Below are 12,138 nucleotides of genomic sequence, written 5' to 3' on the forward strand. Positions count from 1 at the left end.
GTGTCATAACTGAAAGGTCAATATTTGCATGCATCTCATTTTAGATCTACCAGCTACCCTTATCTGCCTGTTTGACTAAACAGATATGAAATCGTGAATGCAGTCTTTTTGTAACGGCTATTGTGTATGAAGAAAAGAAAACCTTCTTAAAAGCCCAGATGAGGAGAAGGCTATCTGTACAAGTCCTATGATACAATAAAGGGCCAGGTACCAGTCACCTCCCACCTGCTCTTAGCTTCCTTTAAGAGCCTTATCTCATGTTTCAGTGTAATCCCAATGCCAGCCAATATTCCCTCACTGGACATAGCTGCTTTCAAATGCTGACAACGTTGCACACCAGCTCCAAGAGGAAGGAGTAGTGCTTCATATCTTACAGTCAGTCTTGGCACACACACCCGTGTCTGGAGGCTTGAGGGGAAGTCGACTCTGGTGAGCAGGCAGTATCTCCAACTTGACATTTTCCGATGTTGCAGCTAAAAGCTGGGTGGCCTCCAACAAGGAACAGTGCTCCGTGCTGGTACCATCAATGGAAAGGATGTGATCGCCAACGTGCAAGGCCCCACACCTGCAAGAAAAAACACGGAACCACACATGCAGAGGAGTCAGTCTATAGCTATTACTACACCCATTCAAAATCAAACAGATTCACTCCCGCGCCCCCTAGCCCAGGTCCTGGTGGCACTGTGTCAGATCTATTTTCGGCAATGTTCCTTGCTGGAGTTCAGCTGAAGTCAACTTTTTAAGAGCCAGGCATCCAGCCTTGGATTCCTCTGGCTGCAAACATCTGAAAGCATAGAGATGTTATCCAAAGGAAGATCAAGACAGCTTGGCCAAAACGCCATGTGACCTTCCTCTATGAACTTTAGTAGAATCATTCACGTACCAAAGAAAGTCTGAAAGTTATCTTTATTGTAAGAATCCAAGGGCTTTTACAGGCAATAAATAAACCCAGATGTCATTTTCATTTGCTTTTATTCTTTGCCATTTGGCACTTTAACAAAATACAAGAGAGAGACAGAGAAAGAAATCAGGGCAGATGTGATCCAGCACTGGAGAAAGGGAACCTTTTAAAACTCAGAAGAGCTTTAAAAAAGCAAAATGTTTGTGAAATGGCACACTTTGGTACTAGATAGCATTTCATACTTCCTTTTGTAAAGTGCTAGAGGAACACTCCCAAGGTACGTGTTATATAGTCACATGGAATAAACACCCGAAGTAGCAAAAGGTGTTGCAGCTGGATTGAGTGGGGGGGAGCAGAATCATATTTCCTCAGCAACAAAGAATAAGAAAAAGGGCAGTTTTGTGTGCTCGAGAAATAAAATATCCCCCTACCAGGAAAGACTTGTAGAACCTGTACAACAAATGAACTGTGTGTTTAACTGCACACAAAACAAGAAGGCAAACTTCACAGCATCTTACCCTTTGCCACCAAGTCTTCATTCTGCACACCCGCTAGGATCTCAAGCAGACATATGTGATCTCCAAAGAAATGTGTGGATTTATTTTCATATTGCAAATTCAAGCAGGCCTAATTAATCTCTGACAAACTAAACTTGGTTAACTTTGACCACATGGTATGCTAAATCCCCACAGTGGCGTTGTCAGATGTTTACTATAAAGCTTTGACCCAGGTGTTCCACAGGAGTTGGCTGATATCAAAGGTTTTCAAAGTTTTTACCTTGAAATAACATTTTTACACATTAACTTGCCTTCCAAGGATCTCCGAGTGTCTGCCCTGGATCCCTGCATTTTGCAGGGAACTCTGGGATATATATACAGGTATACACTCATTTTGCACAGGGTACTAGCCTAGTCTGTTGGGCTTTGCTATTGCTCTGTGAGAACTGAGAACGTGTCCTAACAGACACACATCTGCATATCGCAGGAAAGATTTGTATGAGAGTCACATACTCTCTTTCCAGGAAGCTTGCCTTCCATTATTCATCTTCTCATGCAGGAACCCCTCATAAGCTTCCAAGGGACCCACAGTTCCCCACAACACAGTCTGAAAACCACAGCCTTATATGTATACTCCTGTACATCTCAGCTCTTTAGGATATAGTGGATAACCCTATAGCATCACCGGTGTAGTAGAGTCCCCCTCATAATGGTGGAAGGCCAGTTTTCACATACCCCTTGAAAACCTCCCTGTTAGTTTAGAGAGGGGGGGAAGGGAGAGAGGGACATTTCAAATATGGGGAAAGAGAAAACAAAACAGAGCTGGGAAAACACCATCACAGTTCAGCTTCATACCTGTCTACCACACTGGCTGGCTTGATCTTGTCAATGACTATGACCTGCTTATTCCGATGGGTGTTCGTTGCTAGCGTGATTCCTAGTGCAGAGCCCGGAGTCTTTGCCATTTCCACTAGCAAAGGGCCTGAAGCATTGGTTACTGTATCTATAAAACAAAACAGGAATTTAAAGTTGCTTCAACTTAAGTTCTTCCAAATGGGACACCAACCGGACTGGAAAGGACAAACAGTGATGATCATACTATGCTTCAAACATACGGCCACGTGTCTTGGTTTCAGGGTCTTCCTTCTGCAGATGGAAGGGCTCCTTCCGTCTGGGGAAGGTTTCTGATCCAGTGAAGCATTTCTGCTGGTGAAATGAGGAAGGAAACCATCTTTGTCCCACTACAGTCCCTTAGCCCCCCACCCAGATTTGTTCCAGAAGGCTAGAGGATCCCCAAGAACAGTGTGGGAGGCAGTGCTGTGGACAGCAAAGAGAGGGCAAATCGATAACGTTTCCCCCCATTTCCCCCAGTGGGAGAATTATGAATGGAACTCTGCTCAGGGAATGCTCCCACTGATGAAAAACTGGATCCAACCTCATATCTTTACTGAGAAGCTCCTCTTGTTTACATATATATGTCACCCTTGAAAATTCAAAGGAAGAATTGCTCTTACACACAACATGATGAGGGTGCTGGCCACACATCCCCCTCCATCCTGTCTGTGTTTGCCGATGCCTTTCTTAGCTGCCTAAGTTTCACGGCCTGTCCGCCCATTGATGGAATTGGAATTTTTCAAAGTTTCCACATTTGTGCAAATCCACATGTGCAAAAATGCACGAATTCCCCCCCCCAAATGCACACGTCCCCCCCAAATGCACATTTTCATGCTTTAGCCTGTGGGGGAAATGCACATTTTTGGTTGTTTTTTTTCATTTTTACGTATTTTTCTGCGGCGAATTTGGGTGAAATTTTGCAAAGGATAGAAAACTGGTCTGCAAGTCTGTGGAATCTGCCCGACAGGGGAAAAGCTGATTTGCCACAAAACCGGCAGGTCAGAGTCATAAAATACAGAACTCATTTGGTTCCATTGTGGATTTCTCTAACATCCCTATTCACAGGGGCAGGATAAAATCTGCTGAGGACGGACTGGAATGGCAGACAGATAGGCAGCAGGTCACCAGCTGGTAACGGTCAGCAGAAGCCAGCAGCCTAGCCTTTCTTTTGCACTGTGTGGCTTGTTGGCAGGCCCTTGGGCATCTCAGGGATGAATGACTGGGCTGCTGTGGGGCTCTGGGTGGAGCTGTTCCTCAGAAGGCTCCAGCTGGCTGCTCAGTAGCATGGACTGCTTGTCTATCTGTCTATTCTGGACAGAGCCACAGACTGGGCTGCAGGTTCAATAAAACTGACACGATTTTCTGCAGTATCATATCTTCCAGTTTGGTGTCTAGCTCTGAGCTGGGGGCTATATATGGTACCCACCATCTGAGCTGGCATCTGACTCACTGCATAAGGCCATGATAACAGTGCTTCACATCATAAAGTGCAAAGGGGAGACAAAAGAAAAAGCAAGGGAATGTGCCAAGGAGCCCTGGGCAATTGCTCCTCCCCAGCGTAGAACCACCACAAGTCCTGTTCGGAGAGGCACCCCTGCTCTTCATGTGCCCTGGAGTATAACAACATTATGAAGTGTGAATAGGCTTTTCAGTCTTGAAGTCCCCAGCCCTCATCCCCATTACTTCACCCATAATGAAAGCAAGAACAAGAAAGCAATAAGGCTACAATTCTATACCCACTTACCTGGGAGTAAGTCTCACTGATCTCAATGGGGCTTACTTCTGAGTAGACATGCATAGGATTGTATTTAAATATTTGCATTCATTCAGATCATATTCTTAAATGCAGCCTAAAATCTAAAATATTGAGGGTGCTTCACATTGCTGCATTGTAATATTTTACATAGATCCAAACATTATTTTGTTCCCTTCCTAAACTATAATCTAGCCATATCCTGTTTACCTTTGTTTCAAAGAATCTAATTAAATATTACTTAAGAAGCATTGCTAAATCTAAACAGCTAGAGACAGCACCAAACCAAAGCCTTGCAAGATCTGCTTGCATGACTTTAATCTGAGCTATCCAGCTGTTCAAATTTAGTAAAGCTATCTTGCATTGGCAAGAAATTGAGCTGCAAAGCTTGCAGAACATTTTGTTGCTTAGACCTGGTCAGCTCTTGAATAATGAAGCCTGGTTAACACAACAAGAGATAGGAATAAAAGCTTTCCAAAATTAATTTAAGAAAGCCTAACTAGCTAAGCTAAGCTATGCATTGGCATTCAGTTATAGGACTGTAAATACTATTGATTTCAATAGGACTTCCATACAATTAACTGTGTTTAAGATTGCAGCCTTAAATAATGGGACAGTGTTCATGCTTCTCTGATGCACATATGCAGGACTGCTACTTGGCCACTTTAAACCCTCTGGATCAGGCCTTTTAAGAAATCTAATTCATATATGCATTTCAAACTCATTGCTAGATAAGATACAACTGTTACGTTTGTAAATATACATCCATTACATTCACATGCCCAATGGTTAATTGTTCCTCTCTAAGAGTAGCGGCAACCTCTGGGGCTTGATTTGAGCCACGGTCAAGGTCAGTGTTAGGGTGTCCAGAAAGAATGGAACCTTAATAGCACTGCTTTCAATATTATTTCTGTCCAGATTAAATTACCGGCAGACCATAGGTGATGGCCAAACATTGCTCATCTGAGGCAGGAATAATATCCAAGCACTGCACGTTTGGAAATTAAAGGACCGATGACTTGGCACACATTAGTACTGGGCACCTCTCACTAATACAAGAAATATGTTTTAATGATATGAAGGAGGTTTGCAGGAGATAAAGGAGCACGCGCCGAGCAGCAAATACCTGTCTTGTCTAGAAGCATAAAAACCTCCTCCCACTAAGGCAGGAGAAGGCCGTCACAAAGCAGGAGGATTTATCAAGCAGATATATGTATGTATGTATATGTATGTATATCCATACAGCCTGCAAAAGAAAAGCTGATGGAATCAGTTCAATGAAATCCTCCATCCCCTGCCTCTTGATGACAGAGCAAGGCTTTTCACTCCCATGGCACTTGCCGATGTCTGCTCTGCTAAGAAGCTGGTATAGGGTCCAGCTGCCTCTTTTTACCAAGGACAGTCCCTATTTTCTGGTACCTGCCCCTGGTGCATGAATGGTCCCTGACTTTGCCTTTGAGGGATGCCTCGTTAAAAAGCTTTGAGCACGGGTTGCTAGCACTGCCATTCTTCAGGGTTCAACTGCCTCTGCCCATAATCTCTAGAAGTTAAATCTCTGAACAGGGTGGTGGATGCATCTGGTTTCTAGTGCACATCCATGTAAATGCAGGTACATGAAAACTAACGGTACCATGCAGAACACAGCTTGCCATTCCACATACTGCTGGTTTTGACCTTTAAAGCCTTAAATGGTTTGGGACCAAGTTACTTGAAGGACCGCCTACACCCATATCAGCCTGCCTGCACTTTAAGATCAGAAAGAGAAGCCTTTCTCATTTGTCCACCCGTGAGAGCAGTCAGGTGGGTGACCACACATGAGAGGGCCTTCTCTGCAGTGGCCCCACACCTTTGGAACAAGCTGCCATCGGAGGTCCGCCATGCTCCGTCATTGCAGACTTTTAAGAAGGCCTTGAAAACATTTTATTTTACCTTGGCCTTCTATTGATGTGACTGCTGTCGTTGCTGTTGCTGCTGTTAACATCATTGTTGGTTACATTGTTGGTTTTTATTGCTGTTTTTATTGTTTCTATATTTTATCACTTTTAGTATTTTAATTGTTTTTATGTATTTTATTGTTGTAAGCCATGTTGGGAGGGCTTCTGCCCTGAAAGGCAGCCAAGAAATATTTTAAATAAATAAATAAATAAGCAAGCAAGCAAGCAAGCCAGCCAACTGCAATGTAAGATCCAGAGCTCATGGGTCCCCACATCCTAATCAGCTTACAGCAGGTAAGCCAATAAAAGCAGTTCCTTATGGAGGGTTTTTTTGGCTGTCAAGCACACCAACTCTATGCTCTGCACCAACAATCTAGGGAGGTGGTCGGCTCTCCCACACTGGAAGAATTCAAGATGAAGCTGGACAGCCATCTGCCAGGGATGCTTTGACCTGGATTCCTGCGTTGAGCAGGGGGTTGGACTCAGTGGTCTTGTAGGCCCCTTCCAACCCTACTATTCTATGATTCTATGAACCACAGAAAGACTTGCCAATCTCCCATGCACAGCCCCAGAGGTCCGAGAGAAAGAGGGACTGGTATGTTCAAACCCAGATAAGACCAAATTATTGGCCATGGAAGGGCTTTTTGTGCAAAATCCACATGCAACCACGCCCCTCTTTTTTGCAACAGTGCCTTCTGCACTGGCACTGAACCATGCAGGAAGTTGCCTTCTGAACACAGTCTCAGGTCTCTCCCCAGGATCTGGGAGCACTAGCATAGGAAATCATCTGCCTCTCCCACCAGCTCTCCCACTGCACATCTTACCAGAGCATTGTAAGAAGTGCACCAATAAGACAGAACAAAGCAGAGCCTAAGAGTTCCTGAGCAGAAAGGAATAAGGGAGCCTTTGGCTTTCCTTGCTTCGGAAGTGTTGCACCCTGCCTACCTGCCCTCCTGTCTTATATAGGGCAGGCCTGGGTGAGCCCCAAGGTTTGCAGAAGGACAAACATCTTTAGAAAAGAACCCTAAAGGGAGAACATACCCCCAAAAGCCTAATGAGGACTGAGCATGCTCAGTCACTCCACTGACTGAAGGGTGTGGGGGGAGGGGATGGAAAACTGGAGAGGGGGTGGAATTGAGCAAAAGTGGGCAGAAGGTAGATCTAGATGTAGTGATAGAGCTCTGGGTGATTTCCAGTATATCAGCGAGGATTACTGAATGGCAATCGTTTAACAATAGCAGCAATAAAATGACTCTCCCACCCGCCCCCCCCACAACACCCTGCACCTCCATTATACTGCTAAAATGAAGAAAGCTTGGGGTAGCCAGAAGCGGATGTTGCGGGGAAGGACTGTAGTTTTCACTTAGTCCTGTTACTCAAAACAATTTACTGGGTTCAGAATTCTTTAATTCTAACTGTATGTCTTTTGCACCAGCGCCCAGCTGGTGAATCTCAGGGTTCTAGAAAAACACAACATAACACAGATGTGGCAAGGACAGAATATCTGGGAAGATGGCACAGCTGGCTTGCTGACACCCTGAACAGCAGCACTTTGCACTACAAAATTTCGTTGCAGGTCCCATTTGTATTATTAATTTTCAAAAGAGCTTCCTGCAACCTAAAGCTTGGATTTAATAAGAAGTGAGGAACACTTTTAGGAACCCAAATTTGGTGACACATCCCAGATTCCCTGCTGTCTGGATCTCGCAGATACCTGATGCACAGTCCTGAGCACAGTGACTGCTACCCATTAGGCACAATTGTGCTATGCATCTCTCCAGTGAACTTTACAATTACAGCTAAAACGCACATGATTGCTTTTGGGATGTTATTTCTATAATGCTGATTCAGAATTTATTATAGAAAATCCACAGCCAGGTAATGACGGTGCTATTCACGACAACAACAAAAACATATGCCGACTTTTATTATGTAATGAAACAAAGTTCATCAATATACTGAAAAAGCTTTATAGAGTTGGACATTGCCATTTACCTTTTTTACATGTCTTCCCCTCCTCTAAAGGCCTTTCCAGACTATGTTTTCTTGAGCAATAAATGTGCAGTTGCTACTTAGTTGTTTTCAGGGGATCCAAACATCTTTCTCACAATAATGCTGATGTTGCAGGAAAGTCACTCAGCACTCCAAACTTTCACTGTTGAGAGAATGCAATTCCCCTGCCCACAGCACATCAATTCATGGTGCTGTGTGACCACACTATATGCTGCATTCACATGTGCCAGGGGTATGTGCTGCCCATGATCTGCAATACTACCCCCTTCCCTTTGGCAATGGTTCACTACTTTGTCATTTTTCCTCTGGTTTCCCACCTATTCTTGCTTTAGCCCTTTCAATGAATCCTATAATATCCCACTCCAGTGTTTAATAATAAAAATAAGCTATCTGCCCTGCAGTAAGGTTACAATTCTCGCCACCCACCCACACTACTGGACAGGAACACGATCTTCCATCAGCAGCAGTGGCCCAGACTTACCAGCAATATAACTGTGAGTAAATATTTAAAATGCTACACAACATTTTTAAGGTGCCAAATAAATAAAAAAACGCCAATATAATCAACATTTAATTTAAGCTTATTTTAATTTTTTTTTAGCCCACATTGGAAAACTTAAAAGGGGAAATAAAAAGTATAGGAAGAAATACCAAAAGGAATGCAACAAACCTAAAAGGCATCAGATGCTTTCATTTCCTCCAGCCAGAAGATCCAGACTGCTTGGCAATGCTCACATTAGCAACCCTGCCAAGAGCCAAGCGTATCAGACACCACATGCTGCTGACATCAGGTAAAGCAAACAGGGTTTATTCTTTGTCTGGCTCTGGCTCCCACTGGTAATGCTGAAGAGAGATCACCCATCCAAATTTTCACTAAGGGCAAAACTAGATGTCACTAGATGTGGCGGTGCCAGGTCTCTTTCTCCTGCTAATGTCTGGTTTAGGGGAAGGTCCACAGGTCAGTGGTAGAGCATTTACTTTGCATGTAAACGCTCTGGAGTTCCAACTTTGGTATCCCCAGTCAAAAGGTGCTTCAGGATAGGGATGGGGGAGAAATGTGTTTGTTTCACATTTCAGTTCACATTTTCAAACCAATATGCAAACCAAAACACAGTTATCCTTCAAAATGTGTAGTTCTCTGAATTTTGCAGTGGAATTTGCCAGTCACAAATGCAGACAAAAATTCATACAAAATGCATACATTAGTGAAATAATGGCTTGCAAAAATGTGTACATTAGGCTAAATCGCACACAAAAATGCAGTTTAGGAAAATGTGCACAGAAGTGCGTACAAATTTTCATGCAAAGTTTTTTTTAAAAAAAATTCACAACATTTTGGAATGGACTAAACTTTCGATTTAAAAAATGAGAAATTGAGTGAAACCAAAATTGACAGATTTGTCCACCCTACATTTTCAGACTGTAGGATCTGAAAATAATTCTGGTCAAGACCACAGAGAGCCATTGCCAGTTGAAATAGACAATACTGGGCTTGAGGCACCAATGGCTTGACTTGAAATACATAGCTTTGTATTCTGATATGGTATTTCGTATAATACAAGACATGATTGCTCTGAACATTTTCTAGTGCCCACCTCACATAACTGGCTGCCAGGTCAGTGGAACACACAAGACAGAAATAGAAATAAGCCCAGTTCAGACGTAACAGGAAGCCATGGTCTCCTCCTATTTCATATTTTAAACAAATCACAGTTTCTCGTTACATCTGGACTCAAGTAACTGTGATGTATTTAAACTCTACTTCATAAGAACAAGCCAGGAACAAACCATGGTTTCAGATCCTGGTTTGTTCACTAACTAATGATTGAACAAACCTCATTTCCCAAGTTTGGGTGTCCTGGGTAACAGCGGTTTGTACAGAATTGGAAGCAGAAGCTTCCAAACTCCTCATAGGCACAAAGGAAAAGTTGATGTTTGAACTGTAGACTGGTGTCAGTTCTGAATCTCTTGTAAGGTCTAGTTCTGACCTTAGATAAGAAATAGTTCTAATCTGGCTCAAATTAGGGTCCAGAAACTTAAAAGTAGCAGAAGAAAGATGTATTAAGTCAAAACTAATTTGAAAGACATGTTTTTAAAAAACGGAATAGGCAAATTGAGTTGAATCCATATCTCCTTGTGTATTTGAGTGAAGAAGGTGAAACTGTGGCATCAGGCTCCACATGCATTTGTCAGTGGAAACTGACTCTAAAATGGCCTCAAGAACTTTTCAAAGGTGCTTTGTGCCATAGGCAGAACAGAAGGAATCCAGGAAAAATCATGGCATAGTTATACTGAAACCTGCATGGATAACTACAAAGTTCAGTATATTAATATGATTCTTACTGAAACACAGTTAGAGCACAGTCCCATGGCTGCTAGACAGCGGCTAGATGGCCATAGGATTATTCGGTTTTCAGGAACCAACCTCAAAGCCCACACTCCAAGGTCAGTTCCCAGAAAACCACCTCCCCGGCTCCTCTCCCACCGCCTCCTAGGCAGTGCAGATCGTCCTGGCTCTGCCTATGAGCAGTGTGGAGCAGGAGGAAAGAGGGCATTCCTGGGGGCGGGGAGGGGCGGGGACCTCGGAAGGGCCGGTACGACACTTCCTATGTGTCATCTGGCCGTCCTCCCTGCTCCGAAGCTCTGCAGCTAGACAGCCAAAATCGGCCATCTAGCCGCAAATGCAGGGCAGCTGGACCACGGAGGCGAAGATCCCCACTGCACCCTGCCCGCCCTCCTTGGATAGGCGGCCGCCTCCGAGTTCAGAGGCAGCCACCTATCCCCATACGATTGCTCCTTCCAACTGTTTTCAGACTCAGGAATTTAAGAGGCGGTCCAGTTAAATGTTAAAATGTTAAACTGTGGTACTGTGGTGCTGGAGGAAAATTCTGAGAGTGCCTTGGACTGCCAGAAGATCAAACCAGTCCATACTCTGGGAAATAAAGCCAGACTGCTCACTTGAGGGAATGATATTAAAGGCAAAATTGATGTACTTTGGCCACATAATGAGAAGACAGGATACCCTGGAGAAGATGCTGATGCTAGGGAAAGTGGAAGGCAAAAGGAAGAGGGGCCAACCAAGGGCAAGGTGGATGGATGATATCCTGGAGGTGACGGACTCGACCTTGGGGGAGCTGGGGGTGGCGACAGCCGACAGGAAGCTCTGGCGTGGGCTGGTCCATGAAGTCACGAAGAGTCGGAAGTGACTGACCGAATAAATAACAACCAGTTAAATATGGTACTGTAACTATCAAGGGCTAGACATCTCTTACTGCTGAGCTAACAGAGGAAAAAGGGCAGAGATGTACAAGTACCGAGAGGGGAAAAACCCAGCAGCTTTTATAATTCATGCAGAAGTGATCAATAAAGGAAGCTGGGCCCTGAAAGCCTCATAATATCTTGCACAACTGTATTGACTACACTGTAAGAATTTCAAAATGCTTTACAAGCAAGGAATTTGGCCTCCCTCAGCATTATTAGGAGGTAGAAGACTGCCTGTAATTCACGAAGAGGGAAACTAGTAGATGAACAGATTCAGCAAGAATATACTAGGGGAAGTAACAGCAACAAAGGGCCTAAAAGAGATCAAAATACTGCGCTGCCCCATAAAAGTCATCCCACTTTCAACCAGAATGAAACTGACAATTTGGGAAGCTGGGGGAAGAGATCAATTTTACTTTTCTCCAACATCAGCCATTTGCTGATTTCTAGTTGTGAACTAACATAGTTATGCTTCAGAAGACACCTAGTAAGAACAACTTGGATTTTTTTTGCCAGATGGAAAACTGCTTTTTTAATTGTGTGTGTCTCCAGTAGGACATTACAAACACCATTCATAAAGGGGCTATCGGATAAGAACATGCTGAAAGCTAAATTGCCCCAGGAGGGCATCTCCAGTGGCTCAGCAGTGGCATGAGTGTGGCTTTTTTTTATAAGTGTGATTTCACACATGGCACGAACAAATCCGGAATTGCCACCAAGAGTACTCGGCAAGGAGTTGCAGCCAATCACAGCTCCCTAAGCCTATCTGTAAGATATACATGTTCGCAAGACATGCATTTGTCACACTTACATCCTACATTTTAAAATATGTAATGTGTGAAGTGACCCTAAAAATGGATTGACTTACTAATTGGGATGACATAC

At 43.7% G+C, this 12,138-nt stretch overlaps 1 protein-coding gene across 1 annotated transcript in view; it reads right to left on the minus strand.

Moving 5' to 3' along the window:
* Positions 1-12,138, minus strand: part of GRIP2 (glutamate receptor interacting protein 2) — a 181,958-nt gene that overhangs the window by 79,850 nt on the left and 89,970 nt on the right. The window contains exons 8-9 of the mRNA XM_084840214.1: positions 2,254-2,401; positions 396-565 (exon numbers count right to left, since the gene is read on the minus strand). Coding sequence (XP_084696340.1) covers positions 396-565; positions 2,254-2,401 — 318 coding nt within the window. The remainder of the gene's footprint in view (positions 1-395; positions 566-2,253; positions 2,402-12,138) is intronic.

This window comes from Heloderma suspectum, chromosome 2, assembly GCF_057233095.1.
Source record: "Heloderma suspectum isolate Gila_16-S chromosome 2, 16-S_ref, whole genome shotgun sequence".
NCBI classification, from domain to species: domain Eukaryota; kingdom Metazoa; phylum Chordata; class Lepidosauria; order Squamata; family Helodermatidae; genus Heloderma; species Heloderma suspectum.